The sequence below is a fragment of the Metarhizium album genome (assembly GCF_000804445.1).
Source record: "Metarhizium album ARSEF 1941 chromosome Unknown scaffold_2, whole genome shotgun sequence".
In the NCBI taxonomy this organism is placed as follows: domain Eukaryota; kingdom Fungi; phylum Ascomycota; class Sordariomycetes; order Hypocreales; family Clavicipitaceae; genus Metarhizium; species Metarhizium album.
Window position 1 is genome coordinate 530,238 of NW_024467576.1, and position 18,332 is coordinate 548,569.

The window sequence follows — 18,332 nt, forward strand, 5'->3', positions numbered from 1 at the left end:
GACCCTGCTTAGATTAGTAAAATTGCAATTTCGTAATAAGATACAAATTCTCTCTAAGAAATTAGGAATTGCATGGAGAGGCAATTTGATCTCGTCCTGGCGGTGAGCGTGGGCGCAACTCGACGCCGGTTGACCGTTATGGGTGGAACAGCGGACATGCACGGTAATCCTAGGTGTAATGGGGCGCTACGCTTTCGGGGGCTTATCCCCTAAGTTTTCACATGGGCTTTAAACAATTTGGGAAGTTGCTGGTATGATCCAGGAGGTGGTGCCGGTAGCCTCGCTTGCAAGGTTACCACCACTCAAAGGGTGCTGGTAGCTTGCTTCAGAATGCTACTGGTATCAGCGAGTTATCGGTAATATTCATCGGTCGGCTGCCAGTAGTAGTGGTTTGCTAACTAAAAATTACTAATAACACTGCTCTTGAAAGCCATCGGGTGCTGGTAAACGATGCGCAATGAGTACCTGGTACTAGAAGACGTGGCCAGCGTTACTGGCAGCACCAATTTTCTCAAACGCGTTGGTGACTGGCAGCTGGCTTCATCAATGAGCCGCGAGTCGGCGGCCGGTTACAAGGATGTTGGGCTTTGCGCAGATGCAAGCAAATTGATATGTCATTATTTTTTCTATAACACTAGCTGAGAATGGCCTGATGTGTATCTAGTAAATAGACTAGCTAGACGACAAGATGCCCTGCAGTAGCCATACGGCGACCGAGACCTAGGCTTAGGGTGTGATCTTCTGCGAGTCCGCCCCCGCCTTCCCCGGCGACTCTTGGTTCGAAAGTCGTCACTTTGGCGTGAAGACCAACGGTTGCGAGATGATTCAATCCGGTCTAGTCCATTTTGTGGCTTTAGTAAATGCAATATTCACGAGTGATACTGGTTACCCTACAGTTCGGTGACGGCAGAAGCCCATGCAAAGGCAAATGAAAGCTTGACGAGAGTCATGATTGCAATGTATCCTGGGTGGCCTCTATTTTGCCATTGTACGGTGGGACATTGCGCCTCTTTATGCAGTAACTCTAGTTAATCGAAAAGAGTTTGCGACAATCTAGGCAACCTTCGAATTGTGTTGGACCAGTGTTGGCAACTGGCGGACCTAAGCGCTTTCAACCCACCTCAGGTTATCTCGGCTGGCGTTGCCACTATGTCGTGCGTATACCCCAATCCGAGCTGCATAAAAAGCGCCGCGTCCCTTTGCTTTTGTTTCAAGCGGAGCATCTTAAAATTAACTTTCACCCTTCACGATGCCCGTTGCGTTGCCCACTCTTCGCCAGCTCCTTGCTCAGCTCGGGTATGGTGACCTCGGTCAACCCCAGACAACGATCTTCGTCCATGACATACTGGTCTTTTTGAATGCCATTAACCCTATCAATTGCACTTATTGTCCATCTTATGAGTCTACGCTTGAGGTTTATCATGGGCTTGCACGGCATTTTTTAGACCTACTCGGACGCGGCGATATTTATTGGCCAGGAACTGAAGACGCTGGCCTTGTGTATGCTGCCGATCTCCAAAAGTAAGCTCTTTATTGTGCCCCATTAATTACGACTTTAGTTAACATGTCAAGTAGAATCCAGGCACTTGTTGGGTATCTTTTTTTTCGCTTTGCTGAGGAAATTCGGCGCTGGAGGCGGACGCCTTCTTGCCGAAGTCGCGATGTTAGAGACGGCTTCAGTCTCGAAAGACTCTTGACAAACTACAATGCTAATAGCATAATCCAACAAGATATCATTGCTGACTATATGACAAATACCTGCCACATTGGCAGTTTCCAGTTCAAATATAGCCTAGGAGAAGACTTCAATGGGTACATGAGCTATAAAACGTGGGAGCCTCCACATAAGTTCAAAGTCACGTCGCTCTCAGAGCTCATGAGCGAACTACCTGGAGCGGGTGACGCATCTGGTGTAAGAATTTCATTCACTGGACCTGGTTTTTGTATTAGGGGAGTTACTGTTGATGAGAGTGACTTCAAGAGACTAAAGGTTGAGCTGAACGACCAAGTCTGCCGACTCTTGATCAACCGCAAAACAGTTTGGGATAACTTCAATGTACATGTCCAGATAATGATTCTTAGAGAGGTTCAACCTACGGGTCACTGGATCTTCTCGGAATAGATGAAGAATGCCGAACGCCGAGCTATACGGACATTATTTAGGCTGCCCTTCGCTTAGTAGCCAATGTCACCATTTTGTGATTGTGACTGCCCGTGCAGCCTGCCAGCCAGGGTAAATCGCACAGGTCGGGCGGAAGGTGGGACGTGCATCTGGCCATGGAGGAAAGACGTGGGGGAGCCAACTCCACATCCTGAAGCACCTGAAGCATGAACGGTAGGGTTGGCGTCTGCCATTGTGAGGCTTACTAGCGTAGGCCTCATTGTCTGTCATTGGGGCCCACATAGTGCGGACCGTACCGTCGGTAACCAACTAAAAGCGATAGTCACAGCCACGCCAGTCGTCGTCTTCATTTGGCCAACAGGCTTCCTTCACAAAAAACAGGCCATATCACATGTGCACATCTCTTGAAAGCCCCAGTTTTTATTATTCAAGTGCTATACATCCCGTGCCCTAGTGTTGAACTATTGCAGAATCGACAATTTGCTTTCGTAATGTCTCCAATAAGAAGGCGAAGTTCTCTTCACGAATCCCCCTGTCCCACCTCCGCCACCCGAATTAGCGCCTCTTGTTTGGTGATTGCGGATAGTCTTCCGCCTTCCGTTTCTGACCCCGACTCCCATTGTGGCAGTGCATACCATTCAGAAGCATCGGCGATGGTCGGCTGTTCTGGCTGACTGGTGGAGGCAGCAGCAACGGGGAAGGGGTTGACAGGTCTCGCTGCGGCTCTTGCGTGCTCACAGCTGCGGCAGCGAACTTGTTGAGCGGGCTGGCTACCGGGACAGGGGAGTGCACTAGTCGTGGATGAGGGTCAAGGTACAGGGTAATTCCGTGGCACTCATCCCCCTGGAGGTACAAGTCCGTGTGGATAGACAAGAACGGGCCTGGGCATGTTGACGGCACGGTATGAGGGAAGAAAGTCAAAGAGACTCTAGGAATATTGCTGCTGTCAACGATCTGTGGCTCCACATCGTCTGTTCGCCCGGGTGATGGTGTTGGGAACCACAGACTGATTCCGCCATCTTCATCGGTCAGTGATTCCAGCGTTGCGATGCCGCGGTGCAGTTGGTCTTTGCACTCCAGAACCACATAGACTCCAGGCCGTCCACGGTTGTTGGCGTCGACAACTTTGCAGGTAATTGGTGCCATATTGTCGTTTATGGTAGTAGTTTCTGTTGATTATGATTCTTTGCACTGATATATATATATCTCGACTAAACGAACTTCGGCGGCTAACGATATTCAAGGTCTACGGAGTATCTTTACTTTAAATCTGTCATTTTGGCCTTCATCAAGTGCGGGACGAAATTTCGGACCTGATCTGATCGTCCCACGCTCGTCCGCCTTCTCGATCTACCGGCTTGCAAGGCCCCGGGCCGTCTCCACTCTTTTTTCGGCTTACCGCCGTGATGTCGGCCGGTTCTCTTGCGCCAAGGTTGCATCCTTCACTCGAGATTTTGGGGGTGTAGGCGGCGGGTTGGGGATATGGGCAGTGCTGGTTTCTCGGGCGTGCACGTCCAGTCGCATTCGGCACCTGGGCGCTTGCGCGTGTCCGGGATCAATAGGATAAGGACAACGTCGTGTATTTATTTTAAACTGGAGAAATAATCATCCCTAGACTGGCTAAAATTGCGGAGGAGACCGACCCCCTGCGCCTCTCATCTCGCTTTGCACGGCGTCTTCCGCCGCAGTTGCGTCCCAGGTGGCCTCCACCACAGTCTCTCGATAACCCTGGAACGCAGAGCAAATGGTGTTTGATAACGTGGGCTAGCCCATCATCCTGCTTTTTTATGTATTGCCTATAGGCAGAAAGTTGTTGTCGTAGCGCGGTATTCTGGCTGTCTGCCTCATGAAGAGATCTACACAGGCCGGCGTTTTGTTCCTGAAGCTGAGATACTTGTCGTTTCAGTGCATTGGCAGTGTCTTGGCTCTTGGCAAATTGGCCAGGTAAGACCAGACGACGATTGGCAATGGGGTGGTGTATGCCTCTTTCGCTCAAGTCGGCTTGCTCGAGCAGGGGTGGGAGCTTTGTTAGCCATGGTGAATCGGCGGCGATTCGTTTGCACTTGGATGGCCACGTATGCAGGCAAGATGGACATTGAAGTAGTATGACGGCTTAAATCAATTTCTCACACAAAAAACTAAAATCGTACACGGATTACCTTCCAACGTTCATGCAGCCTCTGTCACTTGCCCCGCTCAACCCCCACCCGTGTGTCCGTTGGTTGCGCATTAGCCCTGTCTCTCAAGATCTTCCTCGAGATTTACGCCAAGAATGTGTGGCACCAATCCCCTGGTAAAGTCTCGAAGACTTTGCTTCAGGTCCTCAACTACCTTGATCATGCCTTCAATGACTGCCAGGCGACTAAGCATGTCGGAAACATGGTTACCCATCTGATCCATGGTTCTATTTCCAGCAGTTGCGGTCTGCTCCAAGTTGGCCATACGGTCGTTCATCCCAATCAACATCCTGAGTGGTGACTAGGTCAGCATGCGAGTTCGCCATCCTCAATGTCGTTAGAAAGGACCTACCATCTCAAATCGTCGTTCGTGGTAAGTGCGGCATGTAATGTAGATTGATCGTAGGGTGGCAAGGCACTCCCACTGAATGCCCCATCAACTTGAAGCAAACTACTATTAAATCCAGACCATTGTGCCTCTGGATTCAGTGCAGTTTGCCCAGAAACGGTTGGCTCGCAGAGCATTGTTGCTGATGAGTTTATGGGGAGAGTAGACGAGTCGTGATCCAACTGTGGAACAGCAGAATTGGATGAGCTGCTACGCTGTGGATTTTTGGGCGTTGATGGCCCTTGTGTGCTCGCTGACATATTGAAGGTGAAGTAAGACATGATGCTGTTGCATGAGAGGAGTTGGACAAACAGGAGTTGACTGACGTTTGCGCCATCTCCGAGCAAGGCCGCAATTAAATAAACACACATTGCACAAATTTCCTTGTAAGCGCCCGTTAAAGTTAGGCAATCCTAGAGATCACACCAGGATACAATTAAATATAAACGGACTTAAAAATAGGTACGTCTCTTGGGTACAAAATGGCCCGATTGACTGCTCTTGCTTCCGAGCCAACAGCATCACTAGAAATAACTAACGGCAAAGAATTGTATCGCAACGACGTCTTTTCGATTCTGGCGTGCCTGCTATGGCCGGCCACTGCAATCCATAGCATGTGCCTAACCTCCCCAATCATCTCCCTTGAGGCTGGGCAGTCAGTCTTGTCTGCCGCGTAAGTTTCTTAGCGGGACCGGGCGTCGCCGACACTCGCTAACCATTCTGCATAGTATCAACGCTCCCCAGTCCACGAGATGTTACGCCACCATGAATTTCGGCGATTCCTCTTTCCTCCCTCTGCGCTTCAACTTTTCCACCACACAATGTGACGGTCAAATGATTGCTACTTTTACCACCCCTGCAGAGGTTCCCAATGGTGAAGCAGACATCCTTTGGTAAATATACAATGGCACGGACGTTTATGGAGACTAGGTTGACTAACTGTACTAGGCAATGCACTGGATTCTCTCCGTATTGCGCTATCAGGCCAACATAACCAACGGCACATCTGGCCCTTCCATGCAGCTTGATAGGGAAGCACGAGTTGGATGTATTACCGAGCTGCTCAAAACGAGCAATGTCGTGATTACCAAAGTAATGCCAACTCGTACAGCAACCGACACTGTAGTGTCCGTCTTCACCTCCACGACAACACTTTTTACCAAGTCGCAGACGCTAATCACAACATCAATTCCGGCCCAGTCACAGTTCATCTCCGGGGTATCAACGCCACCCTTTACGATGACGGACAAGGATCCGACGCGGACAGACACAGCAGCCGCCCGGGCTCCGAGTGTTGGCTCCGTTCGAGCGGAGATGCCTCCTTCTAGCGTGTCCGGAAAAAACGTCATAACTACACCCCCCTCGGCTTTAACGACAGACAAAGTGTTTGACAGTGCCGCGACCAGAGTCACCACTCCCGTTACCAGTTCTGTAGTAGTCACATTGTTGACCACCACACTATTACGAACTGTAACGGTTAGTTGCGCAACAGGGAAGGGATAAATGGAGGGATTGGACTGGAACTTGTGTATATAATATTTCTCTGCGACCTGTTGCTAAGCTAGTCTAGTTGTTCAGATAGACTCACAGTAATTGACTTCATCCACATTACACTTTGATACTTCCGTTGCAAGCTCTTGATCATGTCCAACCCGCGTCTTCCTCCACTTCGGCCGACAGAAACAAAGCAGGATGTTCCAAGGGGATCAAGCGATCCTCGACGAGGCCCTTCGTCTTCTTCCCTCAACCTCGGCCTTGAGCAAGAGAATGGAAGCTCGATAAATACATGCCGAGCTATCCATGCACTATGGAACCAAGATATGAAAGAAGCTGCTGTACGAATGTATCGTGTTGAGTCGAGCCTACGCGCGTCTCAGGAAGAAGTGACAAGGCGCAACACCCAACAGGAAGAGGACATGCTTAACCTTCGGGCCAAAGTGTATGTGCTGGAGGAAAAAGTTCACATGTTACGGAACGAATGCCAGACTCAGCGGCATGAGCATCGTAGTCTCAGCCAGGACCTAGGTGCGGAGTTGCATTGCACTCGGGAGCTTATCCATCAAATGACAGGAGACATCCAGTCGCTGAAAGAAAATCAGGTGCGCATTTATGTGTCTTCTTTCTCATATTACATTGACTAATTACACATAAAGAGTCCAGCAGGAATCGAAGCTCCGAATGGCTCAGAGGGGTCCGACTCTGCCTCCAGCCCAGTGACCCCGGAAGCGATGGACGCTTGGAGGACCAAGGCGTCGGATGGTTTCTCCGGGAAGTGACCGCCTTGAGGTTCGCCCATGGTAGATCCCTTCTTCGTGAAGTCTTCTGGCCCCAGGACAACCGGCAGAGGATATATACTAGCCTAGGGCAAGTCAGATGCAAATCATACGCGTGTTGTTTCATATATCATACCATCTCCCGTTGTGAAGGCGGAGTAAAGTCACTGGAGTATTGCCAGATTTTGTTGCTCCTCTTGCTGCGCACGCACAAATAAACGTCTACTTCGCAATCAATGTGTAGATCGTGTGCCTTTTTCAGGAAATTCCGTCTCCGCTTGGAGAAACGGCTGGATCTGTTCTTTTGTACGCGCTGCATGTCGCCGATGTTCACAGGTCGGCAATCCTTTGAGTTATTGCACGCTATGTGGTCGCTGTATATCTGCGCAAGTTCGTTACCAACAAATGGTGAGAATCTTGCGAAACATCTAAAGAAGGTGAGCAGAATATCACTTTATTTGATGTAGAAAACCTACTGGTTGCAAGTCATGTTGGTTCTCTCGGTGCCCTATTGCATGCCCAGGCTTCATCCTAACCGTCATAGCCTCTTTATCTGCTGCCGGTTTTAACTTTAGTACTCTATTATTGCCAGTGCATGTTCTATAGAGGCTTTGGCGCTGCTTAAAAATAGGTCTGCCAGCATCGCATCTTGCCGCGCGGTTAGCCTGCGAGGGAGTTCATGGTAACCCGACTCACACACATCTATCACGCTATAGCTCGCGAATTTGGTCCAAGTTTAATGATAGGATTTCTGGTATTATTCTTATTTGAAGTTGTAACTAATGCGATTACCGTGGAAGAGAATCCACATACTGCAGCGCCATAATCACCAATCCACAGATCACGCCCTGATCGGACACGGCTCGGGCGTGATCGGACACGGCGGTGGAGCCCATCTTCGTGACTGCTCTCGTCGCATTTGTTGTGAGACGACCGCTACGGTAGTAGGTGCTATCGCTAGCATGGTACCAAAGAGGTCCAGCCTGCAAGCCAATGGATCTTCTCAGAATAGAGCGAGATTGCCGAATACCGAGCTGCATTTGCTTTTACAAACTCCGTGGCAGATCCCCGGTGGAGATCAGCCTTAACAAAGATATGATGGTCTTCTCTTGAGGACCAGGCCACCAATTTGGTGGTTGTGGGGGGGTCTGTTCGCCTTGTCTGACAAGGCAGAACACTCAGGTCGGGCGTAATGGGGGGGATAAAATCCACATTGAGAGTGGTGAATGGTTGACACCCGCCTTGTCACATTGTGCAGCGTCAATTTTTGAGCCTAGTCCAGGGTTTACTGCTTGTCATTGGAGCCCACAGCGTGCGGACCGTACCGTCGGTAACCAACTAAAAAGTGACAATCACCCGGCTCATCTGCATGTTGGCAAAATGCTTCTTCATTGAGAATCGGTTGTATCACATGTGCATATCTCTTCAAAAGCCAGTTTTTACGGTCCAACTGCTAGATACACCCAGCTCTCTAGCCATGGCGGCGGGACTTTTGTAGACTCGGCAGTTTTCCTTCCCTGCGTCTCCTCTCCAAAGTAGAAATACTGGCTTACAAAAGCCCCGCGCGCCCTCCCACCACCCCTGCTTTGCACCGTTTCTGGACACAGCCACCTGAGCTAATAGCGCCTCTGGTTCGGTCCTCGCGGCTCTCCTTCCGCCTTCCGTTTCTGACATCTTTTCCCGTCAAGGCAGTCCATGTCACATAGAAGTATCGGCGATTGCCTGTTTTGGGCTGACTGGCGGGGGCAGTATCAGCGGGGATGGGATTGGCAATTCTTGCGGCGACGGCACTTGCGTGAGCGGGCTGGCTACCGGGAAAGGGTAGTGCTCAAGTCGCGGATTAGGGTCAAGATACAGGATAATTCCGTGGCATTCTTCCCTGTCGAGGTACAAGTCCGTCTGAACCGACAAGAACGGGGCTGGGCATGTTGACAGCGGCGCGTGGGGGAAGAAAGTCAAAGAGACCCTAGGATTGACGCGGCTGTCAACAATCTGTGGCCCCACTTCGTCCGTTCGACCTTGTGATGGTGTTGGGAACCACAGACTGACTCCGCCATCTTCATCAGTCACTGATTCCAGTGTTGCAATGACGTGATGCTGTTGATCTTTGCACTCTAGGACCACGTAGACTCCGGGTTGTCCGCGGTTGGTGGTGTCGATGACTTTGCAAGTGATTGGTGCCATTCTGTCTTGTCGTGTCTGCTCGCTGTCATTGTTCATGATTCCATGCAACGCGTATTTATTGTGGCTGATGTACTACGGTAACTGTTACACCTGCAGGGCTGTCTTATTTTTAGTTTCGCGACTTGTTCTCATCCAAGTGCTGTGACGAAAGTTATAACCTGGCCGGTGCTGTCCCTGCCACCCTTCGGTCGTCGGCGACTTCCCTCTGCTGGCCTTCAAAGTCTGGAGCGTCTCCGCTTCTCCACTTCATTGCGGCTTGCCGCCATATTGTTTTGCCTCTTTCCCACCATTGTTGCCTATTTTGCCGGACTGTGCCATAGGCAGTACTCAGTTTGGGGGTGAGGTGTGCAGGTAATGCCTCAATTGGGCGTGCAAACTAGAAAAATTCTCTGCGTCACATTCGGCACCTGGCGCTTGTGCGTGTCGGGGATCAATAGGAGAAACGACGTCGTATTATTTTTAAGCAGAAGTAACCATTCTGAGACTATCTACAACTGGGGAGGGAACAGCCTCCCTGCGGCTTCCCTCTCACACTGCGCAATCTCCTCGCTCATGGTTGCCTGTTTAGTAACCTCCACCACTGTCTCTCGATAGCCTTGGAACGCGGAGCAAATTGCCTTGATGACCTCCGCTAGCCCACTATCCTGCTTTTCAATGTATTGCTTGTAGGCGGTAATTTGTTTTCGCAGCATAATATTCTCCTCGTCACTCGCACGTAGAGACTGACAAAGCGTCTTGTTTTGTTCCTGAAGCTGACCCAGTTGTCGTCTCATTTCATCAGCAGTGGCTTGGTACTTGGGAGACTGTCTTGGTAAGACTAGAGGCCGAGCGACAGGGGGGCGATCTTTGCCTTTACCGCTTAGGTCGGCTTGCTCAGGCAGGGGCGGGAGTTCTTTCGCCTTGTAATTAGCCATGGGGGTCAGGAATATTTCGTTTGCACTCGGAAGTTGTAGCACGCATTGAGACAAAGTGGACTGAAGTCAAGGTTTTATGTCCTAAGCGAAAATTGTCAAAAGCTAGTTGAGGTAACTACGTGGATTATCTTTAAACGTTCATGCAGCCTTCTGTCACACTGTTCCACTCCGCCGTCCACTACCGCCCGGGGAGGCCTGATCGACAATGCATGGCATTATGTGGATGCGCATTGACCGTGCCTCTCAAGATCTTCCTCCAGATTTACGCGAAGAATGTGCGGCATCAGTCCACTTGTAAAGTCTTTGAGGTTCTGCTTAAGGTCCTCTACGACCTTAAGCATGCCTTCAATCACTGCAAGGCGACTAAGCATGTCGCAAACGTTCTTGGCCAACTGATCCACTGTTTGGTTTCCAATAGCTGTAGCCTGCTCTAATGTGGCAATGCGGTCGTTCATTCCCATCAACATCCTGAGTAGTAGGTCAGAATACAAGTCTAGCGTTCTCAATCTCGAGGTAAGACTTACCATCTCAAATCGTCTTTGGTTGTAAGTCCAGGATGGAACGAGGTTTGGTCATAGGATGGCAAGGCACCGCTGTTTATAGGCCCATCAACAAGCAAGCTACCATCAAACCCAATCCAAGGTTCCCCCGGATTGAGTGTAGGTTGCCCACAAAGGATGGGCTCACAGAGTGTGGTCGCCGGCGAGTTTGTCGGGAGAGTAGATGACTCATGATCCAACTGTGGCACTACAAGTTCGGACAAACTACTAGTACACTGCTCTTGTTTGGCCTTTGGTGGCCCTTGTGTGCCCGCGGACAAGTTGAAGGTGAAGTATGACATTATGTGCGATAAGAAGAGGTTGGACAAGCAAGAATTGGTCGAAGTCTGTGTTTCCGCCGAGCATGGACGCAATTAAATATAAGTATCTTGCTCAAATGGTACTGATAAGCGCCCATTAAATTTAACACCAGAAATCGCACCAGGACGCAATTGAAGATAAACGCGCTTAAAGTAGGTAACCACGAATCATGGGTACAAAATGGTCTCGATCTGCACTTTCCTGCTAGCCAACGGCATCACTCGGAAAGTGACTGACTTTAAGAAACAAAATGCATCTCAACAAGCTCTTCTCAATTCTGACATGCCTGCTGTGGCCAGCTGCTGCTATCCACAGCATGTGCCTCACCTCCCCGGTCGTCTCCCTTGAGGCTGGACAATCGGTCTTGTCGGCTCAGTCAGTTGCATCCCGAGGACCATGACGCGGATACTTGCTAACCCGCCTACACAGCATTAACGCTCCTCAGTCCACAAGATGTCAAGCCACCATGAGTTTTGGCAATTCCTCTTTCCTCCCTTTGCGCTTCAACTTCTCCACCACACAATGTGAAGGCCAACTGATCGCAAAATTTACCACCCCTGCGGAGGTCCCCAACGGGGAAGCAGATATCCTTTGGTGAGCACAATAACCATTCCATTGCAAACAGGTCGACTAACTGTAGTAGGCAATGCGCCGGACTGGCTCCATACTGCTATCAGGCGAATATCACGAATGGCACGTCTGATCCTACCATGCAGCTTGATAGGGAGGCACAAGTTGGATGCATTAACGAGGTACTTCGAACAACCAGTGTCCTGGTTGTCAAAACTATGTCCACTCGTACAACAACCGAAACTGCAGTGTCAATCTTTACCTGGACGACGACTAGTTTCCCTAGATCACAGGAGACATCACCCACAGTCACACTCCCATCCCAGTCATGGGTCACTTCTGGGGTGGTAACACCATCTTCTACAGTGATGAACAAGGATCCAACGGGGACGGACACAACAGCCGCCCGGGCTCCGACTGCTGACTCCGTTCGAGTGGAGATCTCCCGGTCCGATATGATCGGAAGAACCGTTAGAACTACGTCCCCCTTGCCTGTGACAACAGACACAGTCTTTGACAGTGGCGCTTCCAAGGTCACCACCCCTCTTGTCAGCTCTGCGGTGACTACATTTTTGACGACGACACTATTGCGGACCGTAACGGTTAGTTGCGCAGCAGGGAGCACAACAGGGAAGGCATAAATGGATCTTAGCTTGTGCATATTAGACTCTGGTCGGACGTGTTGTTGAGCTAGTTTAGGTACTGAAATACATACTTCATCTGTTTCCTCTCCGCCTGGTTTGCTTTTACGCATACTTGCAAATTTCTTCTGAAAGCATTTGATAATGCCTGAGAGCCGTCTCCTTCCACTGCGACCTGCCCAAACAAAGCAGGATGTGATTACAGGCTCAAGTGATCCTCGGCAAAGCCCGTCATCTTCTCTCAAGCTGGTCCTAGAGCAAGCAAACGCAGGATCGTCCAATACGTGCCGGGCCATTCATGGTCTATGGAACCAGGATGTGAAAGAAGTTACCTCGAGAATGTATCTGGTTGAGGCAAGCCTAAGTGCGTCTCAGGATGAAATGGCAAGGTGCGATGAGCAACACGAAGAGGACATGCACAAACTTCGGACCAAGGTGTATGTTCTGGAGGAGAAGGTTCATCTCCTACAAGAAGACATGCTGAATTCCCGACAAGAGCACTATGATTTCAGCCAGGAATTACGTGCCGAGTTACATCGGACTCGAGAGCTTTTGCATCAAATAACAGGAGATATGCAAGTACTGAAAGACAATGAGGTTCGCATTTATGTATCTTCTTTCTCATGGCATATTAGCTAATTACACGTAAAGAGTCCAGGCTTAGTCGAAGTTGCGAATAGCTCAGAGGGATCCGACTCTGCCTCCAGCCCAGCAACACCGGAAGCGATAGATGCCTGGGCCACCAAATAGCCAGATGGCTTCTCCATGCAATATTCCTTCTTGGTGAAGTCATCTGGACCGAGTACAACCGGCAGAGGGTACATATTAGCCTAGAGCAGGTTAGAAATATGTCACACACATATTGCCTCGTACGCCATACCATCTCATCTTGCGAAGGTGGAGTGAATTCGCTGGAGTATTGCCAGATTTTGTTATTCTTTCTGCTGCGTACGCACAGGTAAACATCTACTTCGCAGTCCTTCTGTTGATCGTGTGCCTTCTTCAGAAAGTTCCGTCTCCGCTTAGAGAAACGGCTGGATCGGTTCTTTTGTACCCGTTGCAGGTCACTGATTCTGACCGGTCGGCAATCCTTTGATGGATTGCACATTATATGATCGCTATATATCCGTGCAAGTTCATTCTCTATAAACGGTGAGAATCTTGCGAAACATCTAAAAGACGTGAGCTGGATAATCACTTTACCTGGTGTGGAAAACCTACTGATTGCAAGTCATGTTGGTTCACTCGTGCCTTGTTGCAGGCTGAGGCCTGATCCCTAACTACTCGTAACCTCTATACCAGTTGGCAATTTTAACTTTAGTACACCTGCTACTGCCAGGGTATATGCCATAGAGGTTCGGGGCTTCTTAAAAATAGGTCACCTAGCATTGCAGTTTGCCGCGCGCTTGGCATGTGAGGAAGTTTTGGTGTCCCGACCACCACACATCTGGCACGCTATAGCTCGCGGACTATGGTCTAAGTTTAGTGACAGAACTCCTGGTATTATTCCTGTCTGAAGTTGTAAACCAATACGATTACCATGGAAAAGAATCCACATATTGCAGCGCCAAAAATCACACAGCCATAGATCACGCCTTGGCCTATCACGACGGTGAACCCCATACTCGTGATTGCTCTCGTCGCATTTGTTAGTGAGACGACCGCCACGGTAACAGGTGCTATCACTAGCATGATACAAAACAAGACGCCAACTCTAACCCAAATTGTAGGTTTTCTTGCAAGGAGCAGTGCACAACATATTACCGCTGCTGACACCGCGAGCAACATCTCAATTTCGGACAAGCACTCCAAGTGAATTGTAGATATCTGTTGGATAATGCGATTCGTCGAGTTCGTTGGTATTGCTAGAACTGCTTCGTCGTAGCGAACACACCGGATTGCATTGGTCAAGCTAACACAGGAGCCCCGAATTCCAATGGTCAAGTTTGCTGAGACATGAGCATCTTGTTTGGGTATCTACGGAGCATATCAGTCTTAGCTGACATTGTTCGTAACACGATACACACCTGAAAAACTATGAGTCCGCGGTCGGAAAATGCAGAACTGTGTCGAATAATGGCGGTAATTACTGTATTTGTGATAAAGGCTGCCAATGAGGCGCACACAAATGCATTCCTCTTCATGGTGGGAGAAGAGTTGGCTTAACGCGTTAGCTGGTGTGTCTCGTGGGGCTTGCGTTTTATAATCTGGTGAATTAAGCCTGCGCCAATCGAGTAACTAGCTAACTACATTTAAATTAATTCAGCCCGAAAGGCGTTTATACAATAAATACGACCCTTGAGCCCTAAGTCGATTCTAGCTAGGGAGATGATAGATCAATGTACCCGCTCTACCCTCAATTAGTCCCCGATAGCAAAAAACTCAGCCTCCTGTTCTAGGTGAGGAGGAGAGAAGGCCTCATCATCGTTAATTTCAGGAATTTGCGGGTCATTTTCGGGATGGACATGCTGAGAAGGCTTCGACAGTGGTTCGCGACCTCGCTGAACTACTGATGTTGAATTCTGGGCATTCATAGAGGGCGGTAGCGCAGGTGTTGCAACAGGTGCTTCCAAGGGTCCCTTCCTCTTCCAGCGCACATCCTGTGACATGCTTGCTAGATCCTCCACTACTGCTCGTCCTAGCTCTTCGGCCGGCTGTATTTGGGTGACCTGCTCTCCCCCAGCCTGCTCTCCCACGGCTTGAATACCCCCGTCCTGGTCCTGCTTCCTATGCCTCTTTTCTGGCACTTCTGCGACTTCAGATACTTCATTATGCTTGCGTTTCTTTTCTTTGGCCCGATTTGGATTCTTAGTCGGGGGTGTCAAGTGCGCCAGCGCTTGAGTCGGGATACCCGCTGGATCTACTGGTGGGACAACGTAGAGATCAGACGCCCGAATCGCTGGGATGTCTGGGACATTCTGCTGCCTGAATGTGAATTTGGGCCCTCTGCCCCGAACGCGCGGCTTGTCGCGACTTGTTGCAGACCGAGCAATACCTCGAGGCATTTTGTCCTTTCGTTTCTTTTTGGCGCGCGTTTCATTATTGCCCCTTGGCCATAACTTTAATACTTCACCTAGCCTTGCGTCTTCATCTATCTCTGGCTCACTCCTCCGTGCCTCATTTTGCTCTGTTGCATCCACGTCCATTTCAGCACGAAGAGATGCAGCTGATGCCAGCGATGGAACCTTCGGTTTACCTCCAAAAAAAGCTTGCAAAATATCGCTTTGTACACGTAGCTCTGGTGGCACCTTGTCATCTAAGGATTCCGCGAATAGTTGTGGGAAAAAAGACGATTGCAGTAGGATGTGGTACCCCGCGAGGCAAGGTTTTCCACTGCGCCAGTCCCTCCTCCTCTTCGGCTGGGTGTACGATATGTGCCGGTTCTCAATCGGATGAAGACGCCCTTTCTCAATTTTCGCGTTGGAGAAACCTAAATCTTTAAGAGTGACACAGAGACGGCTTAGAACGCTATTATCAAAATTGCCCGCCATCCACACTCTCTTGTCAAAGTCCCTTAGAGGCGCCTCGGGTGACAAGTAAGGGAAGTAGCGCAATGCGGCTAGAAATGCTTGAATGACTGCAGCGTCGGCAGTTGGCTCATCCACCTGGATCATGCGACCGTGGCCGACTTCCATCGAAGCCCCACGACTGTTCCAGTCCTTTTCTAAATTCTCAACAAGACTGGAACACATGGGCTCGATTGTATCAGCCCGGCTCTCTGACGGCCGGTTCTCAATGTGTTTCTCAAGGATTTTAGCTCCAATCGTCAAATATCTCATGTTTTCATGAAAGGTCTGGATGCTAGGTATTGAATCCGGGAGCTCAAGAATGTTGTCTTTAATTCTGTCTCGAGCACTCTTTGATAAAATGGCAGGAAACAGTGTTCCGTCCTCAAAAAGATCGCAGATCTGTGCTCGGTCTTGCGAATTCCACGACGGCGCCCGATATTGAAGAATTGCAACCGTATTTGCATCAAATAGATGCAGCTTGTCTTCATGTCCAGCCATTATTTTCGAAGCGACATTCTTAATATGCACCCAATAGTTGATGATGAGCGGATTGATGCGGGCGGCCAGATGTTTTGCCCAGTTACCAAGCTGAAGCCCATCCCAATAACCAGGAAAACAAAGCATGCTATCCATAGCTGCTATTATATCCGGATGTTTCAAGAGACCAACCAGTACCTTCCTCTTGGAGCCCGACAGCTTGTCCATCCAGGTTTGGGCAACAGACACACGATTCTTTTTCCAAGACCCGGCCATGTAATACCGCACGTTCTGGAAGACGGCACCATCGCAAATCTTGCGAGGTTGTACTAGCATATTGGTAAGAACGTGACCAAATGCTTCGCGGGTAATCTTCAATTATGACATACCTGGAATGCAGTACAAGCGTACATTACAAATATGATCTCTTCCGAGGACAGCCTTCGCACTGTCCAGATCCAAGTCCTTAGCAGCATAGAAAACTTGGTGGTCATTGACCAAAGGACTGGGTTCCAATTCAAGCGTCGCATACAATTGTTCGGGTGAGTAGCTCAAGTCCCGTAAAATGTCATCTCTGGTCCTTGGAGTAATCCGAACTGAGATGGCATGTCCTGGATCACGAAGATGCTCAATGATGTTGATCGGGAATGACGATGAATCAACATCTAAATCCTCGCTCTTCAGACTCGACAAAGGGACTCGAGCTTTTCCTTCTAGATACTTGGACTCCATCTTCTGTGGTTACTGGCAACTTTTTGGCGGCGTTGATGGTTTAGCCAAGCCAGAGTTATTATACAAATGGGTACTACTATTTGTCCTGCTGAATTAAATCTAGTACAGTCCAAGAAATATATAATACAAGTGTATTGTTTAATGCCCACAACAACCAGTCCCCCGGTTCGGGGCGTCAGTGCCTCATCGGACAAGGCAAATTTAAAAATAATACTTAACGCCCAGGCTCCAGTGGACACCATCTGCCGCACGCCAACACACACAATCTTGCTGTCGCAATCCCCTAATCATGCAGCCCAACGACCTCCTCCATATTCGATCTAGTGCAGCTGGTCTTCCTGGGCCATATCTGCAAGAAAACATGGCGCCGTACGAAATTCTCGACAAAATAGGCGAAGCAAAACCACGGACCATTCTTCTTATACAGGGGCATACTGAGCAAGGCGATGGTCTCAAGGGCGCCATGAGATTCCCATATAGAAAATTCGCCATAGCCCTTCAGCGTCAAGGGTCTAACTTAGTGGTGATGTGCGACATGCACAAGCAACCAGGCAACGCCATACCTCGCATCATAGCGGGGCCCGTTCCAGGCAACTACTGTTACCACCTGGTGCAACAGCCGCCCGCAACCATGACAGATTTGGCTTACAGAGTTTATTGCGATGTCTTTGCTTTGTTCAGCGACATAGTGTTAATCTCTGTAGCGGATTTCGGTGGACTTGAACGGGTCCTGTCGTTTGTATGCTCTTGGGTCCTGCGCCGACAGTTGCAAAAACCCAAGCTTCGGACTCACTTTGTTGTCGCAACTGACAAATACTGCTCAAAGGACATTCAATTTGAACTTCTAGCTACTATGATGGCAGACCAGTGGACACAATCAGTGGCGAGTGTAAAAAAACAATAAGTGATTATACAGAGCTCAGCGTTATTAACGAGTCTTCTGCCAGCCCTGGCCTGGTAGTAAAGCTATTTGGTCTCAGGAACCATCGACAATCTGAAGGGCTTCACTTCACTGGGTCCGATACTAAAATACTTCTTCGCGCCGCTATTGCACATTATACTGCCAAACCCACGGAGGCATTCAATTTGGTCGCCGCATCCCGCCCGTCATGGCCAGTCCCTGAAGAACTGGGCCACCACATTGGAGAATTTTTGGCGGCCTGCCCTCCAGAGCCTGTGGACCATTACCACATCATTGCGTCCGCACTTGTAATGAACGCATTTCACCCAGGATTACACTGTGAGTAACCTGCCACTACAACCGAATATTTTCTAACGTAAATTAGCGTTTCCTCCGAACCTGATGTTTGAGTCTTTATATGTCAAGCAATTGGCCGCATTTGAACTGCAGACGGGCTACGAGGGCTTGACGGACCAGGTCCGCAGCGCGTTTGTCGACATCGCCAAATACACGATCGGACCTGCGGTTGAACCTAGGGTACAGCATCTCGCCAGACTGCAAGGCTGGAGACCCATTTCGAGCGT

At 49.5% G+C, this 18,332-nt stretch overlaps 8 protein-coding genes across 8 annotated transcripts; 1 reads left to right on the top strand and 7 right to left on the bottom strand.

The window, feature by feature from the left end:
- Nucleotides 1-2,677: 2,677 nt before the first annotated feature.
- Nucleotides 2,678-3,268, bottom strand: MAM_01289 (uncharacterized protein; the record flags this gene model as incomplete). The annotated part of the gene is made up of 1 exon (XM_040820088.1): nt 2,678-3,268. The coding sequence occupies one exon, from the start codon at nt 3,266-3,268 to the stop codon at nt 2,678-2,680; it is 591 nt and encodes a 196-aa protein (XP_040681576.1).
- A 1,083-nt stretch (nt 3,269-4,351) lies between these two features.
- MAM_01290 (uncharacterized protein) lies at nt 4,352-4,968 on the bottom strand (the record flags this gene model as incomplete). The annotated part of the gene is made up of 2 exons (XM_040820089.1): nt 4,352-4,589; nt 4,652-4,968. 2 exons carry the CDS (start codon nt 4,966-4,968, stop codon nt 4,352-4,354), a joined length of 555 nt encoding a protein of 184 aa, XP_040681577.1.
- Nucleotides 4,969-6,739: 1,771 nt separating this feature from the next.
- On the bottom strand, nt 6,740-7,450 carry MAM_01291 (Transcription factor, MADS-box; the record flags this gene model as incomplete). Its single annotated transcript, XM_040820090.1, has 4 exons — nt 6,740-6,771; nt 6,833-7,046; nt 7,097-7,388; nt 7,437-7,450. The coding sequence occupies 4 exons, from the start codon at nt 7,448-7,450 to the stop codon at nt 6,740-6,742; spliced, it is 552 nt and encodes a 183-aa protein (XP_040681578.1).
- A 1,208-nt stretch (nt 7,451-8,658) lies between these two features.
- MAM_01292 (uncharacterized protein) lies at nt 8,659-9,144 on the bottom strand (the record flags this gene model as incomplete). Its single annotated transcript, XM_040820091.1, has 1 exon — nt 8,659-9,144. The coding sequence occupies one exon, from the start codon at nt 9,142-9,144 to the stop codon at nt 8,659-8,661; it is 486 nt and encodes a 161-aa protein (XP_040681579.1).
- A 488-nt stretch (nt 9,145-9,632) lies between these two features.
- Nucleotides 9,633-10,058, bottom strand: MAM_01293 (uncharacterized protein; the record flags this gene model as incomplete). The annotated part of the gene is made up of 1 exon (XM_040820092.1): nt 9,633-10,058. One exon carries the CDS (start codon nt 10,056-10,058, stop codon nt 9,633-9,635), a length of 426 nt encoding a protein of 141 aa, XP_040681580.1.
- Nucleotides 10,059-10,273: 215 nt separating this feature from the next.
- MAM_01294 (uncharacterized protein) lies at nt 10,274-10,899 on the bottom strand (the record flags this gene model as incomplete). The annotated part of the gene is made up of 2 exons (XM_040820093.1): nt 10,274-10,526; nt 10,583-10,899. The coding sequence occupies 2 exons, from the start codon at nt 10,897-10,899 to the stop codon at nt 10,274-10,276; spliced, it is 570 nt and encodes a 189-aa protein (XP_040681581.1).
- Nucleotides 10,900-12,273: 1,374 nt separating this feature from the next.
- Nucleotides 12,274-12,879, top strand: MAM_01295 (uncharacterized protein; the record flags this gene model as incomplete). Its single annotated transcript, XM_040820094.1, has 2 exons — nt 12,274-12,726; nt 12,781-12,879. The coding sequence occupies 2 exons, from the start codon at nt 12,274-12,276 to the stop codon at nt 12,877-12,879; spliced, it is 552 nt and encodes a 183-aa protein (XP_040681582.1).
- Nucleotides 12,880-14,489: 1,610 nt separating this feature from the next.
- Nucleotides 14,490-16,847, bottom strand: MAM_01296 (uncharacterized protein; the record flags this gene model as incomplete). The annotated part of the gene is made up of 2 exons (XM_040820095.1): nt 14,490-16,444; nt 16,505-16,847. 2 exons carry the CDS (start codon nt 16,845-16,847, stop codon nt 14,490-14,492), a joined length of 2,298 nt encoding a protein of 765 aa, XP_040681583.1.
- Between the last annotated feature and the right edge of the window lie 1,485 nt (nt 16,848-18,332).